The sequence below is a fragment of the Mastomys coucha genome, unplaced genomic scaffold (genome assembly GCF_008632895.1).
Source record: "Mastomys coucha isolate ucsf_1 unplaced genomic scaffold, UCSF_Mcou_1 pScaffold14, whole genome shotgun sequence".
NCBI classification, from domain to species: domain Eukaryota; kingdom Metazoa; phylum Chordata; class Mammalia; order Rodentia; family Muridae; genus Mastomys; species Mastomys coucha.
In genome coordinates this window covers 48,223,539-48,242,665 of record NW_022196896.1, presented here as the reverse complement: position 1 = coordinate 48,242,665, position 19,127 = coordinate 48,223,539, and the positions used below count along the sequence as shown (strand labels likewise).

The following is a 19,127-nucleotide window of genomic DNA, read 5'->3' as shown; positions in this document are numbered from 1 at the left end:
AAAAAAAAAAACAAAAACAAAAAACAAAAACAAAAACAAAAACAAAAAACAAACAAACAAAAAACCAAAAAAACCCAAGAGGTGTCAGTTCTGTCCTATCCATTATTGGTAGGAAGGGTGGCTGAAGCTAACGTTGCCTTTTAAATCATATCGAACAATGTTTGCACTACAGTAAGAACCCCTCAGTCTTGGCTAGCCGTTCACCTCAGCGATCTGATACACTCCAGCTCCCTTAAAACGTGCAGAGTTCAGATCATATTAATTCCCCCCAAATGTTTTGATTCAAAGTAGTTTGTATTTTGTGTAGCCAAGGGCAATTGGGAAAGTGCTCCTGACTGCAAGTGGCCGGTGGGTTCTCTCTCTGCGTGGCCCAGAGGCTATAGCGGTATTTAAGCTTTGGAAATTAGCCTGGGGCTGCAAGGCAAGATGATCACAAAGCGAAACAAGGGCGCTGCCCCTCCACACTTTTTCATCCCCCCCCACCTTTTTTTTTTTTTTTTTTTTGCCATCCGGATTTCACACAAGAGATCAGGGCCAAAATGTCACTTTCCACCCACATACAGGAATTCTGAGTGTTCTCATCTTCCTTCGTCAAGTATGTGAAGGCTAGAGGCCCTTTATTCAAGTGAACACCATACCACGATTCCATCCTGACTCCATTCATGATTAGCTTAGTCACCGTCTTGGTCCTCATCATTATTTTATTATTAAATACTCTGAGAGAAATAAAAGGGCTTGGGTGTCTGACAAAAGGGAGGAAGTCCCGAGGACGCCTCAGAAGAGTCACCAGGAAAAAAGGAGTAGGTCTTTCTTTTTCTTCTTTCTTTCTTTCTTTCTTTCTTTCTTTTTCTTTCTTAATGATTAAAAACATGGGTGAGTCCTGTAAATAGAAGCCCCGTTTCTTCGAGAGATGCCTTTTGAAACCCACTGTCTGAATATTCAACGAAGGCAAAGCTCCACTCTGTACGAACAACATTAATATGATCTCTGCAGAATTTGTTACTCAGAAATATTAACATATCAAAGCCAACGCCCGAGGCAAAAGAAGCTATCGATACGCGAGTGCAGGGTAAAGTAAAGATTATTGGTTCTGATGGTCGGAGCGGCGGAGCTGCGGGCAAAATCGCGCACACCATTAACCGGGAGTGAGCGCGCAGGGAGCTGGGCCTCCGAGGCGGCCGCAAATATTTTATCTAGGTGGTAATTACCTCACTGCTGCCTCCCTGGTCTGTCTACATTGTCTTTTGGCTATCATGCCTTCGTTTACAAGGGGAAAAATGTAATTGACACTTAACAAAGTGAATCTGAGAATTGACATTTGTTCTTTACTACAAATTTAGGGACCAATGACTCCCGATCTCTCCACCCATCTGCAACCAGACCAGCTTCTTTTAACACCCCCTCAGGTTGCACAACCAGGCAGGTATCTTAACTCAAGGCAGACCCTGAAAGGGAGTGTCTTGAGAAGTAATTATATTTTTCCTAGTATTGTAAATGCTGGATACCATCAGGAATGTAAACGTATCCAAGAACTTAATAAAAGGGAGAAAACGAGGGAACAAAAAGACCGCCTTAAGAGAGGACAAGTCTGTAAAGTGCAGATAGGTAACGTAGCAGATATTGTCACCATAGGAGGGATGGGAAAGGAGTAACTTAACACTTAGATGTTTTATTTCTGATGAACCCGAGAGGAGCTGAGTTATTGATTTCACAGTTTTCTGTGTGCAACCATGCCAATAAAGAGAAGGGGTTTTCTGGGTAATTTTGACATGAGGGAACTTGCCAGCACTGACAAAATATAAAAGTCCTTGCTATCCATTTGGTAATTGTGCACAGTGATAGCTACAGAGTCAAGCAACACTCTCCCTGGTTCCCCAGAACCCCCCCCCCCCTTCAACTTATCTCTCTAGAGCCCAGATTGCTCCCGTCCTGTAAGACATGTGAAAATGGACAAATGTACTTAGATGCTTGGATCTGAGTTACTCAGAGGTGAGGGGCTACAGATTTTGTTGGTGCTATAATTCCGAATTTTCAGGTCCTTTCCCCTGGGAATTGCACTTTTCTCCTAAACATTCAACGCTTGGTTTAAAATAGCAGACTAAGAGAAGGATTTTTAAAGGTGAAATAAATAGGTACTGAATTGTACAAGAACAAGAAAACATCTCCCGAGGAACTTCACTTCTGTAGTTGCGATAAGGTAAGAAGAACGCACTTCCATCTTTTAGACACTTCAAAACTTAGCTCCTCTTGGATGGCCAGATAAAAGGCCATCCCTGAAAACTTTATTGACTCCACAGCATCTACAGTTCCAGCACCCAACCTGGAATTCATCCTATCAGCTGTGCTACAATCACTGTGATGTGATAGTTAAGTGCTGGGAGAGGTATTTCAGCAAGTACGAAACAGAATTTACTAAGCGCCGCTGAAAGCTAGCTCTCCTAGCAGCGGGCTTCGTTCCCTAATTAGTGGCGCTGTCCTTCAGCACCACGGTGCCTGTGCGCCCTGAGCGCTTGGCCTCATCTTTACTGTTTTTTCTTCCCAACAGACCCCAAGCAGCAAGACTTACCGAGCCCCCTTTCACGGTGTATGTTTTATTTGTCCAAAAATTATGAATAGTTAAATTTAACATTTATAAACTTGTCTCTGTTTCATATAATTTCAATATGGCTGAATACAGGCCTGACTGGAAAGTTTAATAACATCTCTTTTAAATATCTATAAGAAGTGATATCTATATGCTAAAAATTAGCTTTGAAGTCTCAAAAGTGTGAAACAACAGATTCGAGCAATTCTTTTAAATTCGACACACAGTGCAGGCACACACTTTTGGAGCAGCCAAGTTCGAAAAGATAAATGTCCTTTTTTTTTCCTCTCTCCTAGTGTTTATAGTGGATCCTGGGTCATGAAATCTGTGTTTCAACACAAAATATTCCATTGTTTTCTAAGAATGCACTTCTCCCTCCAAAAAAGCAAATCATTCAGCTAACTTTGAAAGAAATGGAGATGGACTAAGGGACAGTAGTTTGGTACCATCAGAAGTTTAGCAGTTTGGTTACTAGAGACAACTGTGGCCCTGAAGCAGGAATTAGTTTTGGTGAATAGGCTGTCTTATTAATTCGTATGAAGTTGGGATAACAGCTGGTCCCTCTTGCCTCATGCACTCCTCGGGTTACTGGGCACGCTAGAAAAATAAACTTCAGAGGCTCTGGGTACAGTTAAGCAGCCAAGCCAGTAAAAATCTGTACTGCCTTGAGGCCCTGTGAATGTCATAGTTCAAAACCTTTTGTCAAAATGGAACATCTGAGATACAGTCCCCTTCAGAGCCTCAGCTGAATGCAACAGCTCTCTTCTCTCGCCTCACCCCCCTTTCCAATGCTATGGGTAACTCTCTGGATTCAGATGTTTTCCTCAACAGATGGGAACAAGAAAGCTTTATCCAGTACACTTAACACTAACACTACCTCCTCCTCCCACCCTCCCTTAAAGAAAGAAATGTTCTGGACGTTTCAAAAAAAATAATAAGGCAGCTACAATATTGGTGACTCATTAGCCTCCTGGAAAGCCTCAATGATACAGCCTTTCACAGAATCCCTTAAGGCCCATAGCTAACACCATCACCCCAAACACCCAGGCTGTGGCTGGCACATTAGGTCTAAAAGAAACCAGAAATCCTGCTCCAGGATGTGGTATGGGTGAAGAGAAAGAAGTGTGAAAACTTTTTTTTTTTTTAAATCCCAGTAATTTTCTCCCTAACTTTGATGCTGTCGCCATGCTGTGAGGAGTAGTAGAGGGCTCCCAGCATAAGTGGGACTCACCCAGCACTCAAGTTTCAATGGAAGAAAGGAAGCCTTTTAACATAGATATGCCTGTATGGACCAAGAATAACTGACTAACATAATTCTTTTCTTAATCATCAAACAAAGAATCTGATGTTTACAAGTCTCCCCAGATCTTCAAAACAAAGAAACAGACTAGAGACTAATATTTGAGGCCAAGGCATTTCTACTCACCTCTTCTGATCACTCCCCCTTGGCCGTTGAGAACAATTCCACACTGGGCTTCCACAGAACCCTTTAGAAAGGAAAAAAGAAATAGAAGCATTCAACTATCATAGGCCTGATTATGTGGGTGAAACCTTTCAGACTAGCCTATCCCTGACCCCTTCTCAGGAGACCATTCAAAGCACCATATAACTGGAACAAGCTTCACAGAAAACATAATTTTAAGATATATATATATACATGTATGTATATATATATATATATACATACATGTATATGTATATGTATATATATATATATATATATATATATATCCCCAAACCTTACAATCTAAAAGTTCTATTCATCTTAAGGTATGCATTTCACATCCCTCCCCAATATTATACTTTGGAAGGCTTAAGAGATTTTCATTTGGGCATAAGAGAATGAGAATATGAGTCTCAGAGACTGCAGATACACAGGCACATGTTCATCACTTTCTGGGTGAAGAAAATTATAGATTAAGTGTCAACTTTGGGATTCTTCCAATCTAAGAGGAAGAATTTCACATGGAGGGATCAGAATATTTTAAAAGGATTCCATTTATCCCCAAAGCAGGAGCACCACTTAATCCTATCCAAAATGGGCCTGGTGGAGGGAACACCTTCAGGTTCACTTCCTACAGATCCCTAAGTTCCCAAGGTGCTGAGTGATCATTTCAGCTAGAAAACTGGAAAGGGTTTACTGATTTTTTTTATTAAGAAAATAAAAATTTCTCCCTATGTCTGTCTTTTCGCCCATCAGAATCAAAATGTGTTAAAAGCTCATTTTCCTTTACAAACAAACGAGGTATTGGACATGAAAGAGGCCTTGAAGGGTGTTAACCTACCCAACAGCCCGTGAAGAGTTAAGTAAATGCGGAGAGAGTCGGTGCATAATAAAAACCCACTTTACAAAACAACCTTTAGAGCCCTGGCTCCCTCTTGCCTCCCCATTTTCACCATATTGAGGCAGGCCTGTAAGACCCCCCTTTTCAACCTACTCACCAGCTCTTTCTTATTTTAAATGTTCTGCCTTAAAGTGATTATCAAATCAATATGAAAAAAAAAAAAACTTGGAGCCTGAGCATAAATTAGAGCGTGATGGGAAAAGGTGTGACAGTTTCCTTTGTTGGCCATAGCAAATCTTTTTAGGGGACTCAAAGATGGAACCGAAGCCACAGGACCGTTTGCATCTGTTAGGCAGACTTAGACCGCCCTCCAAACCATTGGACTTTCACTTAAAATTCTGTGCAGGGAAAAGTATATTTACATTTGTTGCATTTGAAATGAGGCATATGCTGATGAATGTTTTAAAAAGGAAGAAATAAAAGGGGAGAGACAGGTTTTCCCCACACACTCCCTCCTCTCTCTCTTCGCTTCTTGTTTTAATTGTAGCGGTGGTTCTTTCTTTCTCATTCTGCCAAGTACATCCAGAGGAGTAGAATAACTTTATCGATTTATAAGCTTGTCCTACAATTCATACATATTATAATTCACACACTGACATACACCTACAGAAGTTGTTATGACCGCACGTGCATGCATCACAACACCACACTGCTTCATCTAGCATTTTAGTGTTTCCTTCCTCGGTATGAGTAATGTTACTCTAACAAGAGTAGTAAAAAGAAAAGATATAATAAATATATAAGAGATGGGCTGAAATAAAGATTTTAAAAAGAGATTTCAAGTGTAAAAGGTAAAGAAAGCCAAGCTCTCCAAGGAAGCAGACTAATCTCCCTCTCTCTGGCGCACTGTTAAGGTGCTTGTTTTCTTAGAAGAAACATATCTTGGTCTCATCACTTAACAAACCTTCCCCCCTCATAAGTAAAACATGTTGTTTGGTCAGATGACATTGCATAAATGACCAGTTGAATGGCACTAAGTCGAAAATTGGATAAACTACGGTGTCCTTTTGCACAGGATTCTGCCTTTGTCTGGTGCTTGCAAATGTTCTAATCCTCTCTTTTGAAAAATGCCCAGCTTTGTGCCTAGCACAGAAAAAAAATTTGTACAGATACAAAAAAATCAGCAACAGACGTGGCTATTAAAAGAAGTAAATAGGTTTTAGTTGAGCTAAGCATTGAATGGCAGATTTTCCCCCTCCTGAGACATAAGGGGATCCTGTGGAAAATGTAAAAAAAAAAAAAATCCCAAAGCGTATAAAATTATTTTGTGACTACAAGAGTATAAGGTCAACGTTTTTAGGAGTAAAATATTTTTTCTTGTGTATGAATCTTGTAGTTCTGGCTCTTTGTTGGAACTGCAAGGGCTTCCACTTTAATTTAAAATTAATCTCTTGCTCAGGGGTAGAGGAGGGGGGAAGATATTCCGTGCGCAACAAGAGATCTCTTCTGTCTCCAAGTTGTGCTCCTGGAATATCTTCCCAATCTTTAGGAGAAAGTGGAGGTGGCAGATTTTGTATAGACAGAAAAAGCAAGGACTTGCCATGGGCAGAGATGTGCTTCCCACTAAAAGAAAGTTCCATTTCGACTCTTCTGGGTTCTTACTCTAGATCTTGGGGTTTATTGATTTGAAATGTGTCTAAGACAATGGGATCACTTAATTAAAAATTCTGTTGTTGGCAACAAATGTGGAAACGGTGTAAAGAAAGTAGGAGATTTGATTAAGTGGTGGTCTCTGCGGTGTCTGAATTTGTTTCTGCCCTCTCTCTTTCCTTTCCTTCCTTTCTTCTCATCCTCCTGTCTTTCCTTTTCTCCTTCCCGTTTTTTCTCTCTTTGTCTTCCTTTGTTTACTCATTTTTGACAGTATAGTGAGTTGCATCTTACATAAGACTTGAAGGGAAAGAATAAAGTATTCTGCTGGGTACAAGCTCCTGTACGCTCAGGCACAGAGAAACACAGCTATACCTTGGCGAAGTGCATTGGCACCTTATTTTATTTGGGCTGTTTTGAGGCCGTCATTTGCGGTTACTTGCTTGACACAGCAATCTGATATTTTTGTGAAACTTTGGCTCAAGCTTGTGATTCCAACAATTTCCTGAGAACAAACAACCTCTCTCGCCCCCTACTCATCCCGAGACTCCCCTAAAGGTTCTGTCTAGGCCAGTGCTGGAGACCCTGCAAATTATGGAAACTGAGGATACAATTGATTGGTCCTCACCTTTTGGGAATCTTATTCTGAGACCTTCAGATTCAAATCCAGATCCACTGATCTCACACACCTAAACTCTCAGTGTCAAAAATGTAGATTCACAAAAGACTTCTGATGACTGGCTACAGGAAGGAGCCTCAACTATTGATCCAATGAGAGGAACCGAGTGGGCACAGTCTTCCTGTAATTTCTTGACTTTCCCTAAGTCGTGTGCGAGTATGAGTGTGTGTGTGTGTGTGTTACACACACACACACACACACACACAGAGAGAGAGAGAGAGAGAGAGAGAGAGAGAGAGAGAGAGAGAGAGAGAGAGAGACTTAAAGCCAGAGCATTAACAGAGAGCGGGAGGGGGAGGGCAAGGGGAGGGCGCAGACAAATCCGCTGCACGCTTATTTACCTGCAAGTCGTCGGCTCCCGCGGCGGCCAGCCCCAGGCTGGGCCCTGGCAGGAGTCTTTGATCTGGGTGCATTCCATACTGAGAGCCATGGCTCATGAGGGACAGGTCGTGGCGGCGGTAGGCATCGAGGCAGCCCAGCTCCCGCCTCTGCTCGTCCAGGCAGGAGGACTTGAGAGCCCGCGCATTGTGCAGGTTAATAAAGTCGGTGGGCTCCCCGTGGTGAATCTGCTGGTAGTACTGTTGTGAGTGGTGGAGCGAGTTCAGAGAGTAGGCGTCGGGAGTGACCGCCGGGTGGCTGTGCTGGAACTCGTAATGGAAGGACTGGTGGTGGAGCGGGGTGTACTGGTGGTTAGTGGAGAAGTAGGGGGACGCAAACTCGGTGCCGGTGGTAGAGTAAGTTAAAGGAGAGGAGGAGGAGTAGGCAACCGTGGAATTGGCTACGGACTCCAGACAGCCAAGCTGCATCAAACGGTAGCTGTTTGATCCGTCGTGACGTATCTGGAAGGAAGAGGGGGAAAGGGGAGAGCAGAAAAACTTGAGGTTTGTCATTTTGCAACCAAGGCGCCTCTCTCCCAGAGTAGAGTCGGGAGCTTTCCCTGGCTCTCCTTAGGAGGAGAGAGAGAGAGAGAGCGCTGGGCTCCAGAGAGCAGCCGGACTCAGTGAGTGCCTTCACCAAGCAGACTTCGCTAACAGTTGAACTAGGGGTGGGCGGCCTCGTCTTCACAGTGGAGAGAGCGGGTGGGGTGGGGGGAATCCCCCACCCTATATAGGTGCGGGCGACGTTACACATGCACACACAGTCACACACAGACAGACAGACAGACAGACAGACAGACAGACAGACAGATAGACAGAGAGATAGACACCCACACTCACATACACTCACACCCTTCAATTCCCAACTTGTGCCTGGAGCTAGGCATTGGAGACAGGTTTGCAGGTGACTGGGGGCTTCGGGGAGCAGGAGAGTCCAAGCGCCGAGAATGCAAGGATGCACCTCGCTGCTCCAGCCAGACCCCAGCACCGAAATGTCTCGGAGATGTTCAGCCTGGGTTGCTCAAAAAGGATCATCGTCCACAAATATAAATGTATATATACATGTATATTAAAAATCCCAGTCCGTGCAAATTGTTCAACTTGCTCGCCTCCGTAGCCACTTGTGTACCATTCCTTGAATAAACCCCTTTCGAAAGGGATGCGCTTCGTTCTTCTCCATCCCCCATGTCCACCTACCGCCCCCCACCAGTCCCCTTTCTTTGCTTTTCGGAGAATCCTTTCTGTGTCTCTAGCTTTCTCCTCTTCCCCCCTTATTGTTAGGATTATGTTTCTCCCTCATTACGGCAAATGGTGCTTAACGTGGAGGAGAGTTGCCCTCCCTGGCGACAGATGTCATAACGAACTTTCTCCCGTTCCCTTCCGTAACTTCTCCCGAAAGCCAGATTATAATTAAACATAACGGTCCAATATAGATTAGAGGCAGAAGAAGCTGCCACCACCGCCGCCACCACCACCACCACCACCACCGCCGCCACACACTCACACACTCACACACACTCACACACTCACGCGCGCGCGCTCACAAAAAAAAAAAAAAAAAGTAATAATACCTCCGCATCGTGGACTAGTCCGGGAAAGGTAGTTGACATGTTGGGTTTCTCCAAAAGCTTACGATGCAATTTCCCCCTCCAAAAAAAGAATCAGGAAAAAAAAAATCCAAAACTTCTTGTATTTTCCAATTTTTTTTAAAGGAAGAAAAAAAAATGTTCCGTAGATAGAGATCTAAACTGCAATGGTTTTGCCCGGATCAGATAGCTCCTTGCCTCATACCCACTTAAAAACCTGTAGGAACAAAATTTCCCCTCTGCACAAAAGCAGCTCCCTGGAACAGATTTTGTACTTGCTGAGAATTTCTTTGGCTGATGTCGTAGGTCCCTTGGTAATATAGAAGTTTTGAAAATTAAGCATCAGCAGTGAGAACGGGGAGGACAATAGGCAGAAGAGATTTATCCCATGAGACAAGGAATAAATATTGTATCTTCGCCTAATAAGGAACTGGGGGTTCTTTCAACATTTTTATCCATTTTCCACAACCTTTATCATGCTTTTCTATACCGACTGAGGTGGGGACGCATCTCTGCAGAGAGCATTTACACATTTTTATTGTGAAGATAGAAATCTACCCCCAATACATGCAGCTTACAGACAGAAATATATATTAATTAAACCTTTCTTTTACATGACTGGGCATTTGTTCCTATTGGTTCTACTCCCTGGATGCTGAATGCTGATTTTTTTTTTTTTTCCAACAGGCATTGGAATCAGTCTTGCCCAGTTGGGAAGTCTGCCTTCTTCCAAGTAAAAACAATATCTTTTTTTCTCATATTTACGTTGAATTTCTGTTCTTCCTCCTTCTTGAAAGGAAACACCAGGTGGTAGCTAATATATTTATTTTTAGCAATTTTTAAGATAAATGATCATGATGGACAGTCCTAAGTTTCTGTTGCAAAGAAGTGGGACAACTGGAAAAATGTATGAGAATAAAGATGTGTGAGGATATTACACACTTAAATAAATGTCTTTCACTTCCTAACCCAGCCTGTTTTCCCCTTTACTATTTTTCTTTTTCCTTTTCTTGAAGACAGTAGCCTTTTTGTTTGTTTTTTTATTTGTTTGCCTTTCTCATTCTCTCTCTCTTTCTCTCTCTCTCATTTCTATTTTGGAAGGTGGGAGTGTGGACCATTCAACAACAGAAGCAGTGAGTTCAACATCATTATCTCTAAGGAAGCCCTAAATACTTATTTTACATTTACAAAGAGGGTGCTGGAAAGGGACAGACAGATAGACAGACAGACACACACACACACACACTCACACCCACACCACACACACCCACACACTCACACTCACACCTATTTCCATTTCTTGGTAGGTTTCTCAACTTTCAAACAGTTTTAGAGTTATACTTCATCCAAAATTTAGGCTGATCCACTTAGTTATCTAGTGTCTTGAAGGTGTGTGTGTGTGTGTGTGTGTGTGTGATAGGAACAAGCTCAAAATATAGAGGCTCTGCAAGGTTTTATTAGCAAACTTGCCTATGCAAGGGATAAAAAAAAAACAAACCGAAAAACAAAAAAAAAAACAAAACAAAACCTGGTGGGCTGGCTGGCCCCATCAGCTCATCTCAGAGATAGACAGGGCAATTCAGTCTTAATTGCTATTTCATTTGGTTCCCTTTTAAGTGTTTAAGCTGAGAAGGTGTCTTAATAACAAGCCGCAGGCAAACAGACATGTGGCTTTTTTTTTTTTTTTGGTTGGGGGTGTGGGAGGGTTTATTAGGGCATGCTCACGCAGGGTAGCTGGGCCTGTCACTCAGAGCTTTTGGCTCTATACACAAGGACACATGACGAGAATTAAAATGCATTGTCTGCAATAGACATCCGAGATGCTTCACTTCTACACAGGATCAGCAGCCAATATTTACTCCCCTTGTTAAGATGGGCTTATCTCCACTCCCCACCCTGAAATTCTGCATCATTGTCTGTTGAAATCAGAAGGCTTTTCAAAGCAAGGCCAGTGAGGATGAAAATGAAGAATATAGGACTTGGTCTTTAAGTAGGAGGGAATGAGGAACGTTGTTGGTGCTTAGAGCCTGTGCCCCCAAAAACGCTTGCATTAAAGTCTTTGTTTGCTAGGTCTGAGCCCAGTTCTCATAGCTTATCCACAGTGAACATAGATAATATGATCATACACAGTAGTCCACAGACTGATTCTATGAACTCAACTCAGAATTCTTGCCCCTGAGCAAGTTCAGCTTCATTCCCACTAGAAGAATATGGAGGACCTCCTACCTACCTTGTGAATGATAAGACAGTTTTGCTTGTGCATAATGTTAATTTCAGAAGGAGTCTGCACTCAAATAAGAAAGGATATTACCTTCTCAGACAAATAGAACCCATCTGTCCCCAACACTCCCAACTGTCAGGAACATCTGTCTTCAGTCAAGGTGAAGGGTTTTTGACTTTTCGCTTAGGTCCAAGGAGATGATGGATGCACATCCTTCTCTTCTAGGACAACTGGGAGGCTTAGGAAAGCATGGCTGCCTCAGCTTGCTCTGGAGCAACATTGACCAACACACTCCTTCCTACTTGTAGAGGCAGCAGTCAACATCACATCTCTTCAAGATGAGTCTCATGATGCTCTTGATAACTTTAAGTCTACAGCCTATTACAGGGTATCTTCTAGGTGTTTCTTTTGTCTGACATTACTGAATTGCTGGCAGTTGTATATTTCTCTTGCTTTCCCAATACCCACACCACTTTCCTGAGTGACTTTTAAGCGACGAAATAAAGGAAATGAAGGGTTTCTTTATGTTAGTTGTTGAACATTCTTGGGCTTAGGTGGAAACTAAAGGTCATAGAGTGAGAGAAATCTTTAAATACACCTAAGGGAGGTAGAACAGGAAGGAGGACATCTATTCCTTTTTGCTATAGGATCTACTTTGTCAGGCTCTGTTGAAGCTGGTTCATCTTCCCCCAAGTTCCCACTCTTTACATCAGCATCTTAGACAAAGGGAACTTCAGTTGGTCAACTGCTTCCTCCCAACTATATCAACTTTAAATACAAAAGGCCATTTCACCCTGAAAGGATAGTTGAAGGAAATCATCTGTGCCATATGCACTAACTGGTCAGCATTCCTTCCCATCTGCTCTGGGGTTGCTTGGTGTGCCCCTTTTATAATTAACTTCAGCGAGGCAGGTGTGTTTGATGTGTGTGACGCGGAGCCACTGGATTTGTTTCTTTCAGACATCTCCCCCTCCCGTTCTCCTCTCATCCAATTAATAGTCTTGAGCAATTAATAAGTGACATCTTGCTTGACCCAAAGACTGGGCTTTTGAGCAAAGTTAATTCCTCTTTTTTCTGTTTTGCTCCTTTCTTGGAGAGTGATTTGGCTCCACAATCTCCAGGGAGTGTTATAATTGAATTAACTGGCCACAGCATGTTGGATTCATGGTGACAGGCTGCCTGGGGCCCCTTCTAAAAGGAAACTGGTGGTGTACATCCTGGTCTTAGCTAGAGGCCAGGCTAGTGCATACCTACTCAAAGTACCACACAAGAACGTGAGACAATCTTGCCAGTTGACACCTTCTGAGGAGGAGAGGTCTCTGTTAGTTTTCTTCTCCTGTCTAGTTCTCCTGTCCCATGTCACAGAAGGGATTACCCTAAAATATCTTATATATTAATACATTTATTTATAATAACTATTATTTGTTTACTATTTATAATAATAATAATAATAATAATAATAATAATAATAATTACTTTTATTAGGATTCAGAGCTGGAAGACTAGTTTAGGAAATTGAAGTTCCCTTTCCTGAGAAACTACCATGCAGTTTGTTTCAGTTTGGATCTATTCTAAAGCATTTCCACTGAAAGGATATGGACTTCCTGTAAGTTTGAGATTGGCAAACAATTAGCAGTCAGATATCTCAGCTCTTATCCCTAATTTTATTATTTTTTTTTTTAGCTTTCTTTATCTTCTTCCTCCTCCTCCTCCTCCTCCTCTCCCTCCTCTACTTGGGGCTTCCCCTTAGCAGTTTGTTTGTGTCATGTTAAATAAAGTAAAGTAATGATTGCAATTATTTAATATGATTTGTCATGTGTATGTGCGTGTGTGTGTGTGTGTGTGTGTGTGTGTGTGTGTATGTCTTGGATTCAAACTCAGATTTTAAACTAGGTATATTGTCTACTACTGAACCACAGTACTAGCTTCTATCCAGTCTGTCCCCTTCTATCATCTATGTGCATTTGCCTGCTCTCCCTCCCTCCTTCTTTCTCCTTTCCATTTTTTTTTTAGAGGAAAGTAGAGGGAAGATTGATCCATTAATGTTATGCCTTAAGCAAGTATCTGTGTACATTGTCTAAGAATTGGAATTCAGTGTATTCTACTCCACTGGTGCATGTAGCCACACAACCCAGGCATGAATGTGCACAATAAGAGACACTTTCTATTGTCACAGAGCTCCTGGCCTCTAAATTGTTTTCCTCGGGGACAACAATAGAACACTGCACACCCTAGAGGTAGATGAGCTGCTTGGCATACAGAGCAGCAGTAGTTGAAACGTCCATTACACAACCACTAGCAAGAAGTATTTGTTTGAAATCTGTGGCTCCCTTATTGTCCTTCACCTCTGTGATGACTTATTTGAGATGAATATATATATAAAAAAAATGACAACTTTAGAGCAAAAAGCAGCTGAAAGCCTTATCTTGGACTTGCTCTCACGGTTTCCTCATCTTCGAGGATGATTTTTCCTGAATAGGTTTCTTCTTCTTCTTCTTCTCCTTCTCCCTGGGGTTTACTCTGTATAGCCCTGGTTGTCCTGGAACTCACTCTGTAGACCAGGCTGGCCTTGAACTCAGAAATCTACCTGCCTCTGCTTCCACCTCCCAAGGACTGGGATTAACATATGCACCACCACTGCCTGGCTTCCTGAGTAGGTTTCTTATCAGAGTTTTGAAGCTCTAAGAGGTTCTTCTTAGCACTCCTGCTCAGGGACTCTAACTTTCAACTATTCAGGATTTTCATGACCTGAAACATCTCTTGGTCCATGGGCTTACAGGGGTGCTCTTCTTTTTCACTCCCCTTATTGGGGCCTCAGTGGGCTAGTGAACAGGCCATTTCTTCAAGGGGTGAACAGACAAATACATTGGACTTGCCATTCAGAGTCTGAAACCTCTGCTGGATCCCCTTCCTATTCACTGGAAAGTTGGGAGAAAAATGCTCCAAACTGTTCAAAAGGCGTTTTTAAAATGACTCATTTATATGGACCTCATCTCTTGACTCATTTAAATACACCCCCATCTCGTGTCTCATTTACATGACCACCCCCCATCTCTTTGGGTCTCTCCACTCTATCCCGCCCCTTTCTAGTGAGTTGCATGCTTCTCTTTCTGGTTCTTTTTTTTTTTTTAAAGGGTCTAACTATTCTTTCCTCTCCCTGTGCTTCACCACTTCACCTTCAGCAAACCAATGGCCATTTACATAAAAATGTTTCCCAATTGCAGAGGAGAAAAGGCAGGACTTCCTTTTTTTTTTTTTTTTTTAAAGATGACTTTACAAAACGTAGGGGAAATTGACATTTCTGTCAGGCTCTCGAGTCATTTCGGTTTAAAGGCTGTCGCTGATTTTTAAAATTTCCCTTTCCTTCTCTTTTCTCCCTCCTTCAGCCTGACCCTTCCTCCCCCCCCCGCCCCCCCCCCACGAGCTGTTTATCAAAAGCCTAACAGGGATCTGTATTCTACCTCAGCCTTACAGCAGACAGGCAACACGGGTTCCATAATCGTACAGAGAAAACGCATTTGCAAGCAATTAAAAAGTCTTGCGAGCGCATTAGTCTAAAATTAAATAGGAAGACTCTTCGTCTGAAGTCTCTTTGATAACAGTGAAACTAGGAGTCCAGGCTCTTGTCTGAGGGTGTCTTCTTGCTCTTCTCAAACAGCTGTCTAGCCAAGGCTAGAGCTCAGACGCAGCCAAATTCAGTAACCCTCTGAATGTCTCTCCGGAGCTGTCTGGCCTGCTCATCTTGTCCTGAGTGCGCACCCGCAGGCAGCAGGGCGCGGTCCCCTAGGGCGCGATGCCCTGCAGGCCTCCCGGCTGGCTGCCCTCATTTAGGCAGGAAGCCAGTTCTCTCCGCTCAAAGCCTTTTTTTTTTTTTTCTAGGAGAAATTTTCTCCTTTTGGGCCAAGAAATTCCTGCGTTCCCAAAGAGCTTGCACTTTATCTATTCCATTTGCTTACGAGGTTTTGAAAGTCCGTTCGACAGCCTAACGGTTGATTATTACCAAGCACTTTAAAAAGTTTTATGCTAGCCTGAAAAAAAAATGTATTGGCTCATTTGATACCAAGGACAAGTAGCCGCGGGAGTAGAGAAGTTGCTGTAATTTTTATCACCTTTGTGTAGACGAAAGCATAACACAAACTGACAGTATTGCTAAATTTTATTGAGTGCATATCATCAGGTTACCAGCATTTTACAAGCATTATATTGTTTTATCCTTACAACAAACATAGGTGTGGTCAAAACAAGCAGAGGTTGATAAAGAAACTCTGACTCCACCCTCCAAAGCATCCCAATCCTTCATCTAGGCAAGCTCACAAAAGTGAGAGCGAAGATTTGTAAAATCACCCAGGCTATGCAGAGCTTTGAACTTAATGATTATGACGTTATCTCCAGAGACTGATCCCTCCCTGCAATAAACTTTTCCAAAATTACTATTTTTTCTTTCTTGTTTTTCTTTTCCATTCTTTTCCAAACGTTTATGACAAAACTCCCCAGTGCTGTTTGCGGTTTCTTTACAGTAAAGGACAAGCCACTGTGGAGACTTCTGTCGGAAGTCCTGTGAATTTGGAGGAAAACTCAGCCCTCAGCGCTCCAATTGGTTCTTACTTTGGCTTTTGGGTGTAGGGGCTTCCAGTGTGGTCCCTCACACCAGTTAGTTCACTACCAGTCAGAGGTTTCACCAAGTCTTCCAGGTTCTTTCTGGGTTGCTGCTGGAACCTAGAGAAAGCCAGGTCTCAGGTTATCAGCCTCTGGGTGTGCCCTCTAGCACCCTGCTTGCCACCCTGGGAAGAGCGAAGCTTTGGAACCCCACCCCGCCTAGAAACTTGGATTTCAAATGGAAAGGCCGAAGGAGAGCTTCTGGACCTACAGAGGCCAGAGGCCAGTTGCCAAGATTGATTCTTATGTGAAATAGCTTATTTTACTTACAAAATGGAAGGGAAAAAAAAAACAAACAAACAACTACCAAAAACCTAAAGACTAAAGTAACTTCCTTCCAGTTGTTGAAAACTTAATGGTGGCCATTCTTAGTAGTAGAAGCAGGGTTCAACACTGAGAAGTTTGGCCGGGTGGTGGTGGCGCATGCCTTTAATCTTAGCACTTGGAAGGCAGAGGGAGGTGGATTTCTGAGTTCGAGGCCAGACTGGTCTACAGAGTGAGTTCCAGGACAGCCAGGGATACACAGAGAAACCCTGTCTTGAAAACAAAAAACAAACAAACAAACAAACAAACAAAACCCAGCATGTGGGAGAAAGCATACTTGTGTGTGTGCTTCAGTGTGAGTATGTCTACTTCTGTGCCAGCATGTGTGCCTGTATGGCTCTGTGTGTGTCTGTGTGTATACCTCTGTGTGTCTGTGCCTATGTGTGTTTGTGTGTGCCTGCATGTGTGTGCACGAGTATGTGCCTCTATGTGTGCTTGTGTGTGTGTATGCCTGTGTTTGTATCTGTATGTGAGCTTGTGTGCACCTCTGTGAGTGTGCCTGTGTTTAATGCTTGTGTGCGCCTCTGTGTGAATGTGTCCCTGTATGTGTGTGCAGGGGATGGCATTAGATCAGTGTGGATGATGAAGGTGATTTAGGACTTGGATGAAAGTTGGTTGTTATCATAGTAGGAGAGGTATAAGGGAAGCTACTGAGGAAGATATCCTAGTAGCAGGAACTCTGCATTGTTACTCATTTCTGTACAGGGTTTCAGATAAATGGCACCAAAAAAAAAAAAAATCCTTTAGCCAGATATAAGATTCCACAGTCAACCCTTCCTTTGGAGTTAGAACTCTGCTGTGTGCATTCATTCAGCCCCAAGCAGGGTCTGTAGAATGGAGAGCACAGTCGTCCCTAATTTCCCCCACGCCTTTTCGTTTATGGCAAATTAGTATTTTCCTTGGCTCTCACCTTCACATTTGACTCAGAAGATTTTGAAATTCCCTCTCCTTGTTTTCCTACTCACTTTCCCCTTCATTCCCTTCCACTTGCTTTTTCTTCTTCCTTCTCCCCCCCACCCCCCAACACACACCGCTCCATCTTCAGTTCACTTCCTGCAAGGCACTATTCTATTTCTCTAGGATTGCCCTCTGCTTCTGACACCCCTCTGCTAATCTCTGAGGATTTCCATTTCACTTCTGCCTCAGTATCCTGGGCACTGTCCCAGAGACAATGGTGTGTGTGTGTGTGTGTGTGTGTGTGTGTGTGTGTGTGTATGTGTGTGTGTGAGCGCACGCTCGAAGAAGCACTTCACTAGCTTTAGTACATCATGCTGTGGTCATCTATTTCATACATAGATCCTCTCCTACCTTGCAACACCCCCCACCCCCACCCCTCCTGTGGTCTAGCTAGATTGTGAGTCCTTGCCTCTTCTCCCTTCTAGTAGCCTTGGGGAGCTTTGAGGCAGCCACAGCCTCCAGTTACTTCTTTTTCCTTGAAGAGCTTTGTCTGCATCTTCTGTCAATTACTCCAGTAGCCTCTCAGAGGCCCCGTTTATTTTTCCATTGACCTTTCCTTCCTTATGTACTGGAACAATGCCTTATTATTTTATTTATCTTAATCTCTGGTGCAATCTCCCTTTTATACTCCAAGTTGACTGTGTTAGTGTTTCCCTTTACACTCTCTTGACTTCATTATGTAATCTTGCCGGATCTCTGCGCTCTGTGCACGCTGTTTAGACCTCACGTCTGTCTTTTATTTACCCTTCAATAGTTTCTGTTTTGAAACTCCTGGCCCATCCATGTTTACCTTATTTCTTTGTTACTTGCTATCTTTTTTTCCCCCTGACTTTTGTACTCAAGGATACATATGGTCCAGAAATCTGCACAGATTCTGCTTTTCTACATATCTTGTACAGTAGGACATTTCATTTAAAAGTATTTTCCTGTTCTAGTGGGCTGTATTTCATAATGTTCCTTTCTCTAAAGTCAGTTCTGGTAGTCTCTGTTATAATTAAGCAGCCTGGGGGATTGATTCTTCTCTCTTGATTTGTGTCTGGGTAAGTGAAAGAAGGTGAATTAGCCTCTGTGACCCATGGGCTTTGTGATTTTAGACACAATGTTTAATCACTCTGTTTTTGCCTGATAGCCAGGCTGTACTAAGTGGAGATGGGGACAGCATTCTGTAGGAGATACTTCCTCCCATTTGTAATGTGCTTTAAATGATTTGGGAGCTAGAGGGTGAGGTGTAGCATGGTCACAGAGCTTTTGCTTAGCATGGGCAAGGGCCCACACCAGGTCCCCATCTATACAATTGCTCATATGCTGTGTTTCTGTAATTCATTTTCATTTTCAGAATTGTAGTCACTCCAGTTCATTGACCTCATTGAATTGGATGACTTTTTGGTAGCAATCCACCTTTGGCAACACTCAGTCATGATCTTTCTGCCTTTAGATATTTCCATGTCAGAGGATTTTGTGCCAAGAGTCTAAATTCAGATTGGTCAGGATGTCTTTATCCTAACATCTTTCTACATACTTATATTATATGTGGCTTGAAGGGACCAATGGTACTCTTCCACATGTCTTGTCTGTTGATGTTCTCATACAGTGATTGGAATTACAAACCTGAAAACAGTTGATTGCTACTCTTCCTATTGTGTCATCCTCTCTGAAAGTGTTTTCCTTTTCACTCTTAACTACCCATGCATTTTTCTCTCCTTGTTTTCAGGTATCAAGCCATTCCTAAGAAATTACTGGGGGAGAAAACCAGAGATTTTACTGTAGAGATTGGTGAAATATTGGCACTCAGCACACCCTAGACACCTGGC

General features: G+C 42.8%; 1 protein-coding gene across 2 annotated transcripts in view; it reads right to left on the bottom strand.

The window, feature by feature from the left end:
• Positions 1-9,727, bottom strand: part of Tfap2d (transcription factor AP-2 delta) — a 57,563-nt gene extending 47,836 nt beyond the window's left edge. The window contains exons 1-3 of one of the 2 annotated variants that reach the window (XM_031366965.1): positions 9,144-9,727; positions 7,537-8,034; positions 4,011-4,071 (exon numbers count right to left, since the gene is read on the bottom strand). In XM_031366965.1, coding sequence (XP_031222825.1) covers positions 4,011-4,071; positions 7,537-8,034; positions 9,144-9,182 — 598 coding nt within the window. In that variant the 5' untranslated portion in view covers positions 9,183-9,727. Of the gene's footprint in view, positions 1-4,010; positions 4,072-7,536; positions 9,023-9,143 lie in introns of those variants that run through there. The other variant, XM_031366963.1, reaches the window with a different exon arrangement.
• Between the last annotated feature and the right edge of the window lie 9,400 nt (positions 9,728-19,127).